The sequence below is a fragment of the Anoplopoma fimbria genome, chromosome 16 (genome assembly GCF_027596085.1).
Source record: "Anoplopoma fimbria isolate UVic2021 breed Golden Eagle Sablefish chromosome 16, Afim_UVic_2022, whole genome shotgun sequence".
NCBI classification, from domain to species: Eukaryota; Metazoa; Chordata; class Actinopteri; order Perciformes; family Anoplopomatidae; genus Anoplopoma; species Anoplopoma fimbria.
In genome coordinates this window covers 286,486-306,611 of record NC_072464.1, presented here as the reverse complement: position 1 = coordinate 306,611, position 20,126 = coordinate 286,486, and the positions used below count along the sequence as shown (strand labels likewise).

The 20,126-nt window shown below is 40.2% G+C and overlaps 1 protein-coding gene across 1 annotated transcript in view; it reads right to left on the bottom strand.

The window, feature by feature from the left end:
* Positions 1 to 1,446: 1,446 nt before the first annotated feature.
* The window catches only part of LOC129105050 (transmembrane protein 163-like), a 59,567-nt gene continuing 40,887 nt past the window's right edge, over positions 1,447 to 20,126 (bottom strand). Inside the window, exons 3-8 of the mRNA XM_054615919.1 lie at positions 14,805 to 14,848; positions 13,300 to 13,391; positions 11,048 to 11,144; positions 4,266 to 4,377; positions 2,303 to 2,444; positions 1,447 to 1,507 (exon numbers count right to left, since the gene is read on the bottom strand). Of these exons, the coding sequence (XP_054471894.1) occupies positions 1,447 to 1,507; positions 2,303 to 2,444; positions 4,266 to 4,377; positions 11,048 to 11,144; positions 13,300 to 13,391; positions 14,805 to 14,848 (548 nt within the window). The remainder of the gene's footprint in view (positions 1,508 to 2,302; positions 2,445 to 4,265; positions 4,378 to 11,047; positions 11,145 to 13,299; positions 13,392 to 14,804; positions 14,849 to 20,126) is intronic.

Below are 20,126 nucleotides of genomic sequence, written 5' to 3'. Positions count from 1 at the left end.
AGAAGAGCTGCTGAATGGATTCCAGTAATTTACTGCCCCAGGTATGTGTGTGTGTTTCTAAACAAATCATAAAATATGCACAATATATGGCAATGAAACAAGTAGGATACAGCAGTTGAGACAAAACACACCAAATACCATCAAATCATGTCTTAGATATTAATAACCCGCTGTATTAAAACGGGCACTGTGCTAAACTGTCAGCAACAAACACCGGCGGATGAAGGACAGTCAGCTAATCTATGCTTGGATACGTTACACACAGTACAGTAGGCTCTGTAGTGTGTATGAACCACTAGTGCACTTTAGGTTTATAGCCATCCTATGGCAAATGTTTGTGCTCTCCTGTGCTCTTTACTGCTGTTTGCTTTTAGTTGACCAGTTTCCAGATGAAAGCTGATGTCTTCGTGTTTCGCTGATGCTTTTTTCACCTTTAGGATGAAGCAGTGTTTGCTGACTCGGCACTGCTCGTATGCTCTCTGACTAAGTCCACTTTTTTCTTCCTCTCTCAGCAACAAATTGGGATGTACAGCAGCCGTTTCAAAGAAAGGAGGCTGGGGAGGTTTTGTTAGGAACTTTCTGTCTTTAGGAAAGCATCGCCTGTACTTAACAATAACTAGAAACAGAATAAAACTAAAATAAATAAAATTAGGTGAGGACCCCTCAGCTCATCTTGGAGTATATATTCTTAATTATCATACAAACGGGAGGCAAGGAAATTCGTAAAAAGCTACATTTTTCTCAAGAAAATGACGTGGGGAAAATACTGTGTCTTTTGTGTCGGCCTCATTTAAGTAAAATCACCATTTGATTATTTTTGATTTTTGCTCCCCATTATCTACACCATGAATAGATGAACCCATAAGGACAAATTGAAATACTGTAGTCTCCTGTAGTGTGGAAAACTGTGATGACGTGAATAAATGGTGTCAACTAAGCAGCAACTATTGTATCTCCATTTTGGTCGAGCAAATCCAAAGCTCCTGCATGAAGACAGGAGATTCAGCACTATTTCCTTATTCTAGGTGTCATTTCTAAACGGATGGTTTCATGAACAAAACGTGAAAAAGAGCAGAAAAGAAAAGAAAAAAAAAACTTCAAGTGTTTTCTCTCCAGGATGCGATCTTCAATCGCGTCCTTTTCCCTCGAAGTCTCTCCCACATCTGTGTTTGTGCGTGCATGCATGTGTGTTATGTCCGAATGTGTGATTGCGCTATGTACAGTGTATTTATATTTGAGTGTATGATAACATGGGTGTGTAGCTTCTGTGTGTGCTGCATGTGCAGGTGAAATGTGTATCAAAGTGTGTATGAAAGACAGAGAGAAGAGGGTGGAGGGTGGAGGGTGGAGGGCGGAGGGTGGAGGAGGGGAGGGCGGAGGGCAGGAGGCAGCCAGGTGTGTGGGTGTGCGTGCGTTTGAACCTGCTCGTCCGGTTAACACACACTCTCACTCAAAGCGTTCGTAGTTCCTCGTCTGTCTCACACGGGGCACCATGTCCTTCAGGAGTCTGTGGGCGCAGAAAAGGAAACACTCATTAGAAAAGTGTGTAAGTGTGCAGGAATAAAGGGTGCTCCGAGAGATCGTCCACTGGTCGTTATCGCCCGATATTTGTTCTAGATAGCTATGAAAGCCGATCAGATGACTCATCGGTTCTGACTTGAACTGTTTTCAGAACTAATTTGCCTACTTTCTCCCACGCTCTTTAGCGTTACAGCTGACCCCAACAAAAGGCTGGCTCGCCATCTGCAGCGGTAGTTTTGCTTTCTGTCTGCTCTATTTTTTCTGTGAGATGCCAGCAAATCTGGCAAGAAAACACACTGGTTTATCCGTTAAAGAACATAGGCATAAAGGATATATGATGTAATATCAATCACCCTACTCTGATAAATACTAAAATGCAGCCCATGCTTGCCAAAGCCTTTTGGTTTTCCTGCTCCGAGAGACAAGAGAGAGAGAAGACTATGTCCTGTGAAAATAACTCCATCCAAGCATAATATAAATGGTATTTAAATAGGCCTATGTTTAATATCCACATATTCTTCTAAAATGTATCTTTTCTTGGATGTGTAGCTGATAGTTAACTCATCAGTGCGAAACTCAATTTATGTCAATGTGGCCAGCAGAAGAGCTAACAGTTTTTGACCGCAGACAAAATGTGTTTTTTGAAAGGCTAAATGCCAACAGATATGGATTGAAGAGGAATAATCTGTTGGATAAAAAACATAGATTAAGGATATAGGAATTAGGAAATATTTCAAAACAATAGGTCAAAGCAAGGAAGACTGTGGGTTTGATATCTTACTTGACGCCATATGCCAAAATGATGAGTCCAATGAGAACTCCGATGGTGCCATCCAGAAACCAGACGTCAGCATGGTGTTTGAAGACTTCAGCGCTGATCAGAATGGAAAATCCCATTATGGAACCGACCAGAGAGTTAAACCCTGAAACACATAAAAATGGATAAAAATGTCATGTTTGTTTATGTTTTGTATGTATGAGTAATGGAGTAGTTTCAGTTGCCTAAAATTAAAGGGACACTCAAATATACACATGACTCTGTCTTGCTATAGTGCTAATGCTATTTATCAGTTTAGATTGTTTAGGTGTGTGTTGCTTGGTGTTGGAGATATCAGACGTAAAGATATTTCTCTCCAATATAATGAGACTAGATGGCACTTGCCTTGTGGTGCTCAAGTGGCCCAAAAAAATACATTTGAAAAACTCATCAGCTATGCCTCTTTCCAGGAATCATGGACCCGTTACTCAAGATAATCCAGACCTTGTTGTGAGCAGTTTCATGTAGCTACTATGGTTGAAAGAAAATAGTTCCTACATGAAACTGCTCACAAAAAGGTAACACTACAGGTAAGATGTAAAATATATTTGATTTTGGTGTGAATTGTCCCTGTAAATACGCTTCACTAATCCTGATAATCAATCATCAAAGGATTTACACAGTTATTATCAAAACTGGTATACAGATTTGAACATAAACAGCAATCTGTTTATCTGAGATGAGAAGGGATGTGGGGGAAACAGTGAAAATGAAATAAAAAATGAAATAAAAAAATGAACACCAAAAGGTTGTGGTTTTATGGAGGGTTATGTCCATGAATATTTCTTGGCCAATCGCATTGACTTCTTGGAATTCCTTTGAAACACAAATGGCTACAAATGCTACATCATTGTTGACTAAATCTATTGTATTTGCGTTTCACTGTAAAGCAGCTGATGTGTTTTTTATAATTACATTTCTCCTCGTGTGGAAGCCGGCACAATGGGTTATTGTCTCGGCAGCAGTAAGTGTAGAGTCTTGTGGGAAATAAATCCAGTCTCTGAGAACAGCAACCTCAGGTTTATTGGATTGATGCCCTGCACGTTCAGAGGCCTGGGGATAGCAGTGTGCAGTGTGTGTGTGTGTGTGTGTGTGTGTGTGTGTGTGTGTGTGTGTGTGTGTGTGTGTGTGTGTGTGTGTGTGTGTGTGCTGTCCTTTTGTTCACCTGCACATGTGTCTATGAGCAGCCAGTCAGGGTCATAACCTATTAGTTCTTTCCATCCAGTTGTGAGAGCAACTTTCTTTCACAGAAACATGCACGCACACGCAAACACACACACTTTTTGGGGGGCTTTGGTTTTAATACTTTGGAGTCTTTTGGCTGTTACACCTGTTATGTGTTTGGAGTTAAAGCACCCTAACATTTACATTTACCCGGCCTTTTACAATTGGTTCATTATCATTGAGAGTATTTCATTTATTTTTTCTATTTTAGAATCCTTCACCCTATTTCAGAGGAAAATATTGTACAAAATTGAAGTATTGTTATATAGTTTATTTAACTTCCCAATAGGAAATAGAATAATAAAATTGGCTCCATCTAGATCGGCTAAAACACTGATGTGCCAATGACAGGCAAAGGCAACAGTATTAATAGCCCAATAACAATATACAATAATCTCATCATAACTCAGGGGAAACAGGGGCCATTTTGCTGAATAATAAGTAATTTTACCCTTGATGCTGATATGACTTACATACTTTTAAATATTGGTGTTGCTAGTTTTACCTAAGTAAATAATCTGAATACATCTTCTTGTCTTTTTCAATCTTTTCTAAAATAATTTTTAGGCCATATTCCTCCTCATTTATTTGAAGTGTGTGTGTGTGTGTGTGTGTGTGTGTGTGTGTGTGTGTGTGTGTGTGTGTGTGTGTGTGTGTGTGTGTGTGTGTGTGTGTGTGTGTGTGTGTGTGTGTGTGTGTGTACCGTCAGTGATGAGTGCACGGCTAGTCAGCACTCTTCCCAGCATGTACTTGGCCACAGCAAGCACAGCGCATGTGAGTCCGCTCACTATAGCAACGCTGTAGAGGAAGTCATCCTATGGAAAGACAGGGAAGAGAAAAGATGTATAATAGGTGGTGGTAAAAACCGAGTGTGTTTAACGATAAAGCAAAGCATGCAGAGCAAACACTGAGAAGCACCGACATTATGCGCCAGACAGAACGACCCACAAAGCTCGTCTCAGCTCAACCATCAATAATAGATATACAGACTTGACTTGCTGCGTCAACCCAAGGTCATTCGACTTTAAGTGATGTTAGGGTTGAGAGTTTTGGAGTGTCAAACACTCAGCGAAAAAACCTGCACTCGGCCCCCAGAGTGGCCCCCCTATCAGAGTTAATTGGGCCAACAGGGGGGAGAAAGACGAAGACAAGGTGGAGAGAAAAAGTAGAGAGAAACTGGACGATAGGACACACATGAGAGAAGAATCTAACTCTATTGTTTTTCGTCAGACTTTATATTTCTTCACCAGGCATTTTGGTCAGGGCTATTTATAACGTATTCAGATGAAATTCGGCCTCACAAACCAACCGACATATCCATTGGTGTGGGTTTCTACTCAGATGTAATAGGCCAATAGGCCACAGCTGACATATTTATTGACTCATCGTAGGAAAAAGCTCAGGCGTCACTAATAACATTAACAATGGCTCAGTTCTCTGTTCTCTGTTCTTTTGCCCTACTAAGCCATGACAGTGTGAAGCGGAGCCACCACTCACAATAGCAGGACCCTGACACTAAAGCAGCTAAATGGAACTTTTAAAAAGCTTTTATTTTTCTTCATATATGAACGTCCACTTTGAAAAATGTTCTTATTTTGGTGCTTTTTTTAGCTTGATATTCTTGGTGTCTCCTCCTATATGTCACATTGCTTCCATCTTTTCCACTAAATTGTGAAGTTGTTGTTATGAATTAATAACATTAGGCCTAATAACAGTATGTACTTATTCAAGGCACTACACACACATGGTTCACCCACAGAGGGGCTTTCGCTTAATTAGCCTGATCAGTATCTTTGTAAGGACTGTGTTGACACGTTAAGACTGTGCTTGATAGACATGTCATTTTTATTACATCCTATATTTTTTATTGGTTTGTGATGTTTGGTGACATTGTGTTATTCCAGCATTTGTCCAGCCAGAATGCAGGTGAGTATGGGTGCAAAGGGAATTGGCCCTCTTCACCAAAGACATTTTGCTGCTACAGTTTCAGGGTCCTGCTGTAGTTTATGCTGGATCACAGTCCCACTGTCATGGCTTACTGGATGTAAGGCTATTAGTAACAAATGTGCTTTTACATATTATGTAGATATTCAGGCCTTATCCATCATTCATACTATACCTATACCTATTCATAAATATCGCTCAAATCATTTCTTATCCACGTAATCATGAACATGAAAATTTAAAGACAGCAAAAATGGGTCCGACAAACACGGATCTCTATCTCAGAAGACTGCTGTTTGAAGTTGTTATTTTAACCCAAACAACGATCTTTTCCTAAACCTAACTCAGTGAATTTGTTGCCTAAATCCAACCGAGTTGTTATTTGTGAATTGATTTTATGTTGGAAAGACTTTATGCATGTAAACGAGCGGAAATTGACGCGTGTCAATGGCTTTTATAGGAATACCCACAAAAAAATGTGGAATTACTTTACGTGAGTTAACATACGTATGAACAGTTGCATGAGCAGAGATATTCAATAGTTAACTCTATAGTGTGCAGCTAATTTCAGACACCTAAGAGTCATCATCGTTTGCCGTAATCGTGACATAAACTCTACAGTTGTCATGACATTGATGACAGCCGTAGAGTTAAAAAACTGCAACTTTCACAGAAGATATGGCACAATTGCATTGTGGGATTGTTAAGAGAAAGTGCATGGCATGGACACTCCTTCTTTACTTCTTTACTTTGTGGGAATTTTGAGGGCATCAACTTGTGCATACATATCACACTCAACATTTGGACGCTAAAATAAAATGGTTAAGGGTATACAGTGAATTATATGGTGAAGTGATTTCACTTCCTGTTTGTCTGATGTCCCACAACAATGGAAGCGTACATTGTAAATGGTAAACCATAAACTAAAAGGTAACGTAAAGTATATATGCTTGTATTTCATTCAAATAATTTGTAGCTGGTTAAGAAAAATCTCTGAAAGTTATCACCTCTGCACAAAGGTTATTGGGGAAAAGGTTAAAAATGCCAGAAAAAAATGTGGAGGCTGCACTGCTTGTAGTTTAATGATGTTTTTCACTTGCCAAAGAAGCATCAGCATGCATGCTCGCGTAAACCAACATGCACTTGTTTGTCAGTTGAGCTCTTGAATTGCTGGTCAGCTAATAACTTGTTAATCCCTTAAACCCTTTTTACTAGAATGAGATTGGAGGAAGAATAAGGAGGAGCTCGTGCTTAATCAGTGCGCCTTTTTTTGTAAAGCTGACTAAACTGTAGTTTTGGATTTTTTAAATAACTTTGGCTCCATACACAAATCTTTATTGGCTGGCTGTTGCTCGTGTTCAGTATTCTGTCTGCTTTACAGTGTCATAAAATGATCCATCTGTGCTGTTTATGTACTGCATGTTTTCAGTAGGCAGAAAAATGCAAAAAAAGGACCCTTTTAGGTACAGGCAGTTCCTTATTTAGATTGTAAGGTATTTTGTACTGAGAAAGACTCACCATCAGAGAAGAAACTGTGTAAAAACGAGTGCGTGTATGTATTTGTTGCATCGGTGTGCGTTGCCCTCTCTCTCCGTCCAGGGAGAGCCAATCTCAGCTCTCTGTGTTTAATCAGGCACTAGACACAGACGGCCCGCCATGAGAGCAGCGACCCAGGACGTGATACGAATCGGGATTCCTGATTTTCCTCGCTCTCTGTCCGCTCAATGTGATTTTACAGCCTGATGCTTCAAGGTGGGCAACATTTTACGGCGTCCACACTGTAGTTCTGCTGTACTCTTCTGGCCGTTCTATCTTAAACGCGAACAGGAAGAAACCAGGGACAGATCTCCCCCTTCCATTTTTCATTTCCTTTTTCATAATCTCTATCTGGCTCTTTCAGTCAGACACACGGCATACAAACAGAGCACATGAGCACAGATCACTGCGGGTGTGATAAATCACCTCTGACTTGTGTTTGATGGAGACTTCAATGAACAAGCCTGTTTGTGCCACACAGAAAGAAAGAAAAAAAGCCCAAAGGTGGATACAAAGAAAGGGAGGCCATATGAATGACGAAAAACATGAGTCATGGCCTGTTAATGGGGGGGGGCGACTGACAGGTGATTTTGTAGGGAGAGGATAGAGAAAGAGTCTGGGTATAATGATGGAAGGGAAACAAAAAGTCCTGCATCTACAAAACCTCACCAAGCCCAATCGCTTGGGGAAATATTTTACATAAAAATACAGATTATTCTTGATAATCAATCAGGTGTAAAGACAGAGTGTGAAGTCTAAGACAAGGCAGATAGAGTAGGAAAAAAAAGGGAGTTGGATGGTGAAGAAAAGAGAGAGAACGTCAAAGAGACAGACAGTGGTAATAGGCTCTGGCTGGTGTCAGGAAGCTCCTCTGAGACCTCACACCCCCAGTTTCTATCAACATAATGGCAGCGGAGGATCAAACGGAGTAGCTACTGCCCTCAACCTGCCTCCCCACCAACTTCAGCCTCTCGCCTTTTGATTTGTGGTCAAAGGGGCCTCAATGACTCATTTTTAACACCATCAAACATGCACTTAAAATATCCAAAAGGACACACAGTTGGTTTGTCTGGAACGGATATGTTTATATTTAATCGGAACTCTGCATATCGATACATCCTTTGAATCTAAGTATTTCTACATGAATGCCAACACTCTCTTTTTGCCCACTATCTGTTTTTTCTCACTTTGTTGAATTTATTGTCAAAATTTGTGTGAGTTACTACCTAGATTTTAATAATTAGTAAATTTGCTATCCAGGTGATGTGAATGTTTGGCACTGGTATGATTAAATACATAATGTTATAATTTGGCATACATAGAACCTAATTTGCGTCCCAGCTATGTAACATTGTTTCAACTTTATCAGAATATTCATACCTATCGTGGAGCTTTACGAATTTGCTTTATTGACATACAGGTACAAGAGGAAAAGGGAGAAAGACTGTAGCATGACAGATTATAGCTGTAAAGTCTGTACAGTCAAACTGATTGTACACTGACTGTTTGGGGCGAATAAAATTACAGCGGCTTCAGCGCATTTGTACGGCCCCAAGTATAAAGACAATGCAATTTCATGTGTTTACAGGAAATCTCCACAGGGTAAGCTGCGTAACGTGATTTGGTTAGAGGGCCCAATAATGCCTCCAAGTCTCAAATTTCCCCCTCAGCTCAAGGCTGCTTTAAAATTCAAGTGTGGAAGTGAAATATGAAGATATTTTAAGATCTGCTGCTGGGCTCAATAACAAAATCAAGAAGTGCATTTTAGAGCTTTGAAACTAGGAAGCTTGGAATCTTAAAGAGGGATGAGTGACTTCTTGGAGTGTACAAATCTCTGAACGGACAGATGGCCAAGGTTAAATCATTTACAAACCAAAACAGGAGGGTTCAAAGCACAGACCTGAAATAAAAAAGATGCGACGTGTGGGCGCGCCCCAAAACAGCGTGATGATGGAAGGGTTGGGCCGAGCCCCGGCAACAGAAAGACGAGACTATTTCGGGGAATCTTATTCATAGTCTTAACACCTCCAGAGAGAGAGAAAGAGAGGATGGGGGAGGGGAGTGAAATGTTGACATTAAAAAGAAAGTGTGTGTGCATGTGTGTGCGTGTCAACGAGAGAAAAGGAAGAATAGTCAGGTGGAGGGAGAGGAGAACGCTGACGTCAGAGGAGCTACAGCAGAGGGCTATAAAAAGATACCTCGCTCACAACAATGAGCGATGTGTGTGTACAAGTACTGAGTGTGTTTTGACTGCAATGGAGCGCATATGGAACTCAAAGCTATTGTAGATTTTCATTACTTATGCCATGTTTGTTTGTATGTGTAGTATGCATATGATGCGCACATAATGTGTATGTGGGGTCATTTGTGCCCTTGGCTCACACACGTGCGCCTGTGTTTGCCACTTTTCTCATAAGCAGGTTGTTTGTGTTGTTGGGGAGGAATAGTTATGAGCCGCTAATGAGCTGTGTTTTTTTTTTATCATAACACACTGAAGAAAATCACAAGGCCCAAGGTAAGATTTAAACTGTCTCACCGTCGTGGCAGGTTTTAACCTTGAATTTAACAGCACTTCATCAATAAAAAAGAGCTGCCCTGATCAGAACTGCAGAATGGGAAAAAACATTGCCCCCTGCAATCCAGTGCCTAAAGACACCAATATTATAGACATAAATCCTCACCTTTTTTTACTACTAATGATTTACAGTCTGATATTCAGTTTAATTAAATGCTTTAAAGGAGCATTTCCAACATTTTTACACATGAAATCCAGTTAACTTGTTCAGTTAACAGTTGAATGAGGTCTACTTTGACTCAGGAGGAGCATTACAAAGTTTGATAAAAAATAAATAAAAAACAGATGACATGACATCAGGGTTATCTTTTTTGGTTCAGGCTTTAGCACTTACATTTTTTATTAAATAATTATAGTATTTATCACAGACAGCCTGTGTAACAAACTTCAGACAAGGAGAGTAAGAGGTGGGTCTAACGAAAGGCACTATTGAGTTGCATTATGGGAAGTGTAGGATCCAGCCTCCTTGAAGCTTGACCCATAAAAGGGACTACTTAGGAAGGGTGTCCCTGACTACATAGTCAATTCTCTGATCGTCTTTTTTTTTCTTCTTTTCTCATTGATCTATATTCTCATCTGCAACATTAACTTTTACATTTTCTAAGATAAACAAAAGAGCCAATCAAACACCCAATCAAACAATTTGTGTTCTTGACTTGGAAAAAGGATTTATTTTTAAAATAGGTCACATTCCATCCATTTTTTCCTGGCCTGGTGCCACTTTGGGACAGCACTGTTTGTTGGGGTTAGGGAGTGCATGTGTCGGTTTGTTTCTTATTCCTAATTGCCTCCATTGTAGTAATCCACAGACAGAAGGGAAACGACAGGAAAGTGAGGGGGTCTGCAAGCCATAAACAGCTGTTTCTATTTGACAAAGAATTGTTCATTTAATCAAAACTAGAAATACCACCTCACTGTTGTATGCCTCCGTCAACCAGTCATGTTGCAGTTTATCATTTTATCCAATTACACATTTGTGTGATTGTCATAATATAATAAGAAAATTCTGAAAATTCCTCAGGCGTCCTGGGATATCCCATTCAATATAATAGAAAGGACGGACGGACAACACAAAAACAGGCATGCGCAGAGGCATGAAAATATTTAGAGCTCTACTAGTGATACGTTTCTATGTGAGTGGTCTGATGCTAAATGTTTTCTTTCAATTTTTGTTTTCTTTCCATTTTGAGGCTTACGCAAAATATGTATAGTGCTTTTCACGGGTCCTATGGGGTGCTAGCATATTAATTAGTTTCCAAAATAGACTAAAAGTTATAATTTATTGGGAGAAAACCAGCCCTTCTACGTAAAATTAGGCATTCAGTTATGTTGGCATGGACATCAATCTGTCTTCTAGCATATTGTATATTCCTACAAATAGTGTGTGCATAGGTGTGTGTGTGTGTGTGTATATGTGTGTGTGGTCTTACCACTTCCGGGGGCACCCTGGTTGCCAGATCATGGATGGCCTTTCCAACGATGCACAAGGAGGAGAGAATGAACACAACTCCAAGGACCACACATGCCCTGCAGACAGAAAAAAACAGACAGAGAGCAGAGATTTTTAGGAGCTTCAGCTAGTGTCATCTCTTTCCAAAAACCAGCCACGAGACTTTAGAAGTTAGGTATAGTTGAACCAAAGCAATAACATAAAGTAGCCGACTCAAGATCAGTCACACCGTCTCCCAGTTACTGTCTCTCAATTTTGCATTTGCATGAGGATCATTTGTCTTTTTCCTGCTGCAGATAAGTCCCAAGCAGTCTTTCACAGTATTTAACTGTTATGAGTGATACTGGCAGAGGCCCTCCGTCTGGCAAACTAGGAAAGGTTTTTTACCAACTACTGTGAAATATTATAGGAATAGTTGAAAAAATAATAATAAACACATTCAGCCATTAAAACCTCCTATTCACTGGCTTGAAATACAGCCAGACCGTTGAAAATGACATAAGTCAGCAATAAGCGATATAGCAGTGTGGTGGTAAGCCTACTGATACGTCAATTCCCTTCAATTCCACTAAATATTTGAGGTTAAATTGTAGGCTAGGGGGCAGAATTAGCCGCATGACGCAGCGTCTGGAACGGTGCATGATGGATGATGTTACAACACAATCTGTCGTAAAACAGAAAGGCCTCTTTATGTCTGATTTTAATGATAATACATCTAATCTAAAAAATAATAATCAGTGTTTGGGAGATTGTCAGAAGACTGTTCATGTATTTGGGGCACTGTGTGTGCTACCAGAATAAACAAGTTGCCAACTTCTGTCGTAGCACTCGAGGTTGGCACTGTGATGTTTGTTCAGTGTGTTTGGTTGGGTTGGGGCTACAGGATGCATGCAAATAACAATCAACTGCTCTGGCAGCAATGGAATGAGATTCGACACCTCTGCATTGCAGAGTTTTTACACTTTATCCTTTCTGCGACACCTCCGCTGGGCCCATCTATCTCACACAGAACAGAGAAATAAAGTATCTGACAGATGCAGTGAGGTTGTGTTTGTCCTACTGATTCGGATGGTGGTCAGTCACAACAAAAGAGTCCGCTGAGAAAAGTCAACATTTGAAGCCTGCATGAGTCTCTCCAAGCTACACTAAAAAAATTGCTTCACTTGAGTTCCAGCTATTATATATGGAAAAATATGCATGCATTAACAAGAAACTGGTGCATCAACAAGACTCGCTTGGCGTGGCATAAAAAAATAAACATAGCCACTTAATACATATTTAGCCTTAATACATTCCCCATTCAAGATAGTCTCGATCAAAATGGCTTTTTTTGCCATAAACTTTCAGTTGGACGCACTGTTACCTGATAATCTCATTCTGACTCATTCCTACATTCTTATTTATTTAAAAAAAATGTTTTATCTATTACCGGATAAAACAAACTGACATGTACGATATCAATCTTCAGGAAGTTCACAGCTCTGCCTTCCTCCACAAATCGTGAGCGCAAAGTGCTTTGGTCAAACTTTAGTTTCTGTCTGTCTACAGCAAATAAGATGTGTATATAAAACGTCTCACTCTCGGGGTGTATACATGTACAGTATGCATATGTGTTATGTGTTTTTTTCATTGTAAAATATTAAGTACATAATAAGAAGCAAAGACAAATTTGTGTTTACAGTTTTAATGATTTTGTACATTCAGGTATGTGTGTGTGTGTGTGTGTGTGTGTGTGTGTGTGTGTGTGTGTGTGTGTGTGTGTGTGTGTGTGTGTGTGTGTGTGTGTGTGTGTGTGTGTAAATGGATGTTAGAGTGGCAGCTCGGCCTTCAATCCTCTGAACGAAGCAGAGGCGCTGTCATAAGAAGAACAAGGCTTTGATGTACTCAGCTCAACTTAATGCTGCCTTCAACCTAAATCACCATTTGCTGTTAGTCGTTACCAGTGAAACAAACAATTAAAATACTGCCAGTTCAGAGAGGAAAAGAAATTTCAAACTCTAGATTTAGTTGTTGAATTAGCATCTTTGCAAAAGGTAAATCAAGATCAGGGGGAATTCGTAGACAAAATAAAAATGAATGGAAAGACAGACAGATGGATGAATACTGTAGATGGATATATTAATGCAGGAGCTTTCTTGCTTTACTGCAAGTGGAGAAGAGAAAGTCAAATTGCATCCCACCACATAGATTCGTCAAACATAAATTGAACTCAGCACGCTATTTGGTACTCACATATACTCTCTGTGTGCAGAGTGCACAGCCGCTGCATTGCTGTAGCGCCAGAGGACGATGAAAGACGACAGGACGTCCAGCGTGGCATCAAACTACGGCAGGAACAGAAACCCAGCGTCAAAGGAAGACAGGAAATGGTCTTAAGTTGCAAGTTATTACAGTAGTTTCATCTAACTTGTTTCAATAGTGGCAGCTTTGTAATGAAAAAAAGCGTGTTTCAAATAGCAGCTTAATTATTAGCTCTCAAAATATGGTAGCGGTACATGATAGTGTAGTAGTGCTGCTGATATGCTTCTGAGAACTGCATCCACCACCACGCTCAGAGGTATCAAATGTGTTGCGGCTTACAGTGTAAGTATCCTGATCTTATCTGTGGTGTTGGAATAAAGAAATACATGAATACTGTGATGATTATCTCAATAAAAAAATCCTGTCTGGTGAAAAAATGCTAATGTTACTTTAAAAGTGCACACGAAGGGAAAAGTCTTATGTGGATGCCTAACCAGTGCTGATGGTAAATGAAGTCAATTAAAGCAGTAAGCTGAGTTCTCCTGTTGAAAAATCTCTTGTTCATTCCGCCAGGGGGATGATGTGATCGGTCGCATGTGTACATATGTGCGTCAGTGAGTGTGCATCTCTATTTCTGTCTACTGCAAATCTCACATTCTGCACCTCCGATATGCTACTCTGCGCCAACAGTAAGGGGATGAGAGTTTGCACACACTGCTTCATGCCGCTCAACCATAGATAGTCTGTGTATCAATTAAGATGTCTCTTGGTTCTATAGAACTAATGAATATTAGTATATTAATATAATATTCATATGGTGTGAAACAACTACTTTAAAATGTACTGCATGACTGAAAGACTGTTGATGTTTTGTTGCCAAAGGGAAATCAAGGCCATAAACATTAGTCAGTTATCCTCTATTAAAGAACGCTTAGGACAGTCCTATCCATCCTTAAGCACATAAAATATGGCATGAACATTATCATTTCATTTCTTAGTAACACCATGTACCTGTAAAAGCTAAACTTTTCACATCATAGCAGCTCAAGCCGTCGTGCTCTAGCCCCTCTGCGTTGGGTTATATCAACTTGTTGTCTTGCTACTTTATTAAAACGGACATAGATAGCCGAGCCTTTGCTAATTAAAACCTAATCTTTAATAAAGAGATAGCTAGCACTGCAGATTATGGTTAATAATATTCTAATCACATTGTGCTAATCACATTTTCCCTCACTGGCCTCGGGTGTGGAGGATTTCATTTTCACTTCACTCCTATTAAGTCTTTTTACACTAAAGTGCCTTATTTGGGGAAAGACAGCAGACATGTTTAGCAGCCACAAAAGACCTTTTGACATTCAACCTGAGCTCCTCTGCCTTGTTACCTTGGAAACAAAGGGACCTCACTTAGGAAACGGGAAACATTAATAAATCACAGAGACCAAAGTTATGACTAATTGATCAATGCAAATGGAGGGGAGAAGAAAGGTGAAACTCACGCCAAATCCAAAGGATGACGAGCTGTGTCTCATGAACGATACAGCTGTGAAGAGAGAGAGCGAGAGAGAGAGAGAGAGAGCAGTACTGATTGATTAGTTTTTATTTCAGTAGTCAGTTTGCTACTATACAAGCTACTATGTTACATTAATGATACATATTGATTTTCATGTAAAATTAACATGATGTGTCTTTTGCGTAGAAAAACAATAATGCGAAATCAAAAACCATTACATGATGAAACATTACATGATAATAAGTGTCGGTGAATAACAATATGTAAAAAATACATCATAAGGATATCAAGAGAACACAGTACCATTGTGAATACTAAACAAGGCATGGATATTTTCCAATGTACATCCGTCTAATGTTTGATGTGTTATTTTGGTTGGTGGATAATTCATATTGGCAGTTCACTTCATGTATTGTTTACGCCTAGAAAGTAGAAAGTAGTACTCTCAAGGTATTCTATACACAGTTAATAGTCCATAAAACACAATCTGTGAGACATTTTGCAGGTGAAGTACGATGAGAAACCCTTCCTCTTTATTCATCAACTAAATCATTTTCTAATGTACCACACAAGATAGTGTACGGCAAAACCCCCCAGTAAACGTACCAGAGACATGTAACCTTCTTAGAGTTGCTTATTTACACATCCAAACGGTAGGGAGTAACATTTGTATCCGTTTGGAGCCGTGTTTCTGGCCATGCCAATGTTCATTCGCTGTTTAGCTTTAGTTTGGTCACCAACAACTCCCTTTTTAGCAGCTAAATGCTCCACTATGTTAGCCTGTTAGCTGCTCATATTTTAAGTCTGCTGTTCGCTGCTACAAGAGAGTTGAAAGCAAGGTGTGTAAAACCAAAACAATGAGCTGAAATACTTTAATAACTCTACAGATCTGAGGGGAAATACACCTTCCACATGTTAACTTTTGAAGGCCTCATTTAATGGACTAGATATTGAATGTTTTCTGAACGGGAGAGATGGTATTGTACATTCATTGCAGTCCCTGCAGTCCTTTTTTTTCTTTTTTGCCCTTCTGCCTGCCCTTGGATGCCATACTCTCTCTCCCTCTCTCTCTTTCTACCCCCCACACACCCCTGTGTTTTCAGGACAGTGTCTCTGGGGGACAGCATATCGGCAGTTAATCACCATGGTAACAGGAGATTTAAGGCCAATCTGGGACATAGTTTGAACTACAGAGCTTTCATCTTCGGTCTCTCTTCCTCCCCTCTCCGTTCTTTGTCTTTGTCGCCTCTCCTGTCTTTTTCTCTGAGATTCTGATTTCCTTTGAAACATATCTCCTTCTGACCTTCTTTCTTTCCCTTCCTACTTATCTCAGAGTGTCTTGTCACATCTTTGAGTGGTGGCCTTTGTCTTTTATTCATTCTCGTTGGAGCTCTCTGCCTCGCAGAAAACGAATGACGTTGCATTTTGCCATCCGCTAATAACTATATCAACTAAAGATACGAACAGTGCATTAGGTTTTAATGCTTATAGTGTCACTAATGTGAGGAAAAGAGTAGCTTCAGAGTGAGCAGGTACATTCAAAGGGAAGCACAAGAGAGAAGGGGGGGGGACTTGAAGGAAGAAAACAAGAAGAAACGATGGAGAAAGGATGAAAACGGAGGAATGGAATAAAGTTAAGAGGGCAGTCCCAGATCGAGCCCTGATACATGGCAGATGGTACAAGTCAGGCTGGGTGCGTAACACATGACTGCCCCAAACACACTCACACACATATGCTGTCTCTCTGTCTCGCTCCATCTCGGAGGCTGTCACCCAGAGCCTCCCTCTCTTTCTCTTTCTCTAACACGTACAAACTCTCTCTCTCTCACACACAGAAGGGTGAGCTGTCTCTCTGGAGCTCCACCAGGCCTTCCGACCCATCTGGAGAGTCCGAAGACGAAGCCAAACTGAGCGAGTGAGTGCTTCTAAGATGAGTTCAAGAACCAAATACAGGGGAAACGGAAGGTTTGAGTTCCGCTCTTCACTGCACCTGTCTCGATGCTTGAACAAATGTCCTTTTATCACTTTAAGCGACATCAAATAAAGTTGCTTCTTAGCTGGTCGTATTGATCAATGAAATGAGTCCAAGGGCTGCATATTGATTACGTCTATCAAAAACCATGAATGCACCGTGAGACTGTAAAGAATCTCCACTTGTTTGTAGTTTTACATGGGTTTCCTTTTATTTTCATTATACTAATATTCCTGAAGAAGTTTGATGACTTGCAGCAGATATCAGTGCTGTATACAGCTACAACTAGCTTTTACTTTCACAATGGATTAATCTGCCCGTTATTTTCCATATCAATCCATTAATCGTAGAGTATAAACGTCTTTAATTTTAAGAAAAATGTCCAAACCAAAAGATATTCAGTTTGACATGATATAAAACAGAGAAAGGATGGAAGTCTTCGTAAATGAGTGTCTGAAATGCAGCACTTTCTGACATTTTTGATTAGGAAATTACTTTAACAATTAATATATTATGAAAATGTAGAAATTATGTCGAATGTAATTTTTACAATTGTAACAAAAGAGCCAATTATCAGTTCCAAGCTCTAAAGCAATGTTTTATTCACATGAAGAACTTGAAGAGTGAATAACCTTTGTAAGAATAAAAGCAGAGAGGTGCACTGTCTGCTTGAGATCACTTCATAAGTTAAAGATATCCTCTTTTCAAAATGTCTCTGATATGATTCGAGATCCGTCCCATATGCCGATGGAGGTCACAGGGCCAGATAAGAAGTCCTACAGTACGACGTTTATGAGGAATAATGATTTAAGGAGCACATTTTAAGAAATATTCTAAAACCAAATATGATTTTTATGATATGTTTCTTGTTGAGCGACCTGTCTGGGTGTCACATCTCCTAGTGTGCATGTAATGTTGGGATCTCAGTGACAAATTGTAGACATCAGGTCTGGCATAAAAGACACTGGCTTTTCATGTGCCGGTCCAGGATGCCAATAGGGAAAACTGACTCCTAGGCGGATGACATGTATTGACCCATTCAGAAATACAACACACAATATACAAACAGATAGTGTGTGTGTGTGTGTGTGTGTGTGTGTGTGTGTGTGTGTGTGTGTGTGTGTGTGTGTGTGTGTGTGTGTGTGTGTGTGTGTGTGTGTGTGTGTGTGTGTAGCTGCTTGAGAGTTTGGTATTTTCTGGCTCTTAGTATCCAGCTAGTTGCCCCTCTCTTGTCTAAATATCTGCCTTTGTCAAACATAATCCCACCCTGGTGGCTAGTTTTTAATGCTTAGTTCTTTGCTCAGCGACGTGTTAGTTGTTAAAGGAGTTAAGCTGGTACCTTCCTTAAATCGAAGGCATAATTTGAAGTAAAGTGAAATAAAGTTTGTCTCTTTTCTCCCTTCTTTCTTCAAACCTGTCTGGACTCATACATCCAGTGATGTGGTTGTGCCCTTGATTGTAATTGTGTCCTAGATCTAAAAGCATTTGTGTGTGTGTGTGTGTGTGTGTGTGTGTGTGTGTGTGTGTGTGTGTGTGTGTGTGTGTGTGTGTGTGTGTGTGTGTGTGTGTGTGTGTGTGTGCGTGTGTGTTTGTGTGTGAGAGACCGTCTACATTCCAAAGAGCCTCTAAGTTGAGAGCTGAACCCGCTGCCAGAGAAGCTCTGACCCATAAACTGTCATGGGTTTAGCCTACATTTGTGGTTTTCATTCAGTACAATGCACAGCTCAAGAACATATACAACTCCAAGTTATGCCTGATCGACACACAGAGGTATGTGGATATCATAAAGCGCCTAATGCTGAGTTAGCAGAATGTGTATTCCTATTACATAGAGAAATACATTGTGGCTATGGCTTACATAATGTCTGTGTGCTCCAAACTTGTGACTACAGCGTGTTCGTTAGCAGGGAAAACCATGTCATCGTTTTGCAACTTCAAGGCCATGTGTAACCTTTTCTCATAACACTGTGTATAATTTATGTGGGGATCCTATTATCACACCGACTCACCATTACTAGGAAATTTGTTGTTGTGATCAGATAAAGTGATTTGTTCCACAATTAAATAACTCTTTCTGGAAACTGTCGCATTATCAGAAAGACACCCAAGACACCACTCCCCTATTGGCTGCAATTAGGGCTAGTCTGATAAAGTGAAAAAAAAATTCCCAGAGAAGGGCAAAGACGATAGAATAAACCAGCCGTAAAAAGACAATGTATTTAAAAAATATATATATTTACTGCTTCTCTGGGGAGAATACGTCCATGTGAGTCTGACCGTTTTCTCTGAATTTCTTATTCTGTAATAAATTGTTTATCTGACCCTCTGTCTTCATAAAGTGATGCAGTGAGTCAGCCGGAATGTTAATCAACACTTTCAACCGAGGAAGCATTTTTGCACACACACACACACACACACACACACACACACACACACACACACACACACACACACACACACACACACACACACACACACACACACACACACACACACACACATACTGCTTTGCTCAATGTGTATTCAGTACCCAACAGAACAGATGTCCTCTCTCTGTGTCTGTGTCATCTGTCTAGAAACTCATAAGGGAAACATTTAACACCCCTCTGCTTCATCACCAGCTTCATCACCTGGAGTCTACTCCTACTGTCTGCCCTCATTTAAACATGCAGTTACTTAAAAACGTTAGAGGTGTCACGAGCATGTGGTCATTGGGCCAAAAACACTGTATTTTTCTCTCGATTTCATATCGTCAACTAATTAGAAAATAGAGGGTTTTTTCTTCTGCCGGCAGCCATTCATTTTTCCAGTTTCTTCTCTCAAGCTCATTTCGATGTGCCAGCCGCCTGTGTTGCTACCGCCTGCCAGCAAATCGATGCCTCTCTCTCGGGAAAGCAGACACTATACCAGGGGCAACATCCTTTGAGTTGTTAGTTAATCAGGGAGGCAAGTGTGCGTGACCACTGCTAACAAGACTGGGGAAACAGGAGAGAAAGGCAGATGAGGAGGGGAAGATGGAGTGGTAGAGGGAGTAAAGAAGAGAGGGAAGACGGAAGAAGAACTGAAGAAGGAGGGAATTCAAAGAGGAGGATGAGGAGAAACAGAAGGAGAGTGTGATAATCAAGGAGGGGCTGTAGGAGTAGAGGAGAGAGACTGAAGGAGCAGCAAATAAAAAGGAAACAACAGTGTGCTCTGTGTGTGTCTGTATTATGTTGATCTATTATAAGAAAGCACTAATCCTAACCCTTATAAATCGATTACACCAGTTTACGGCAGTCAAACATGAGGCCAGTGTGTCCTTTGTGTCTATTTCTAGGAATTATTATTCTCCTCCAT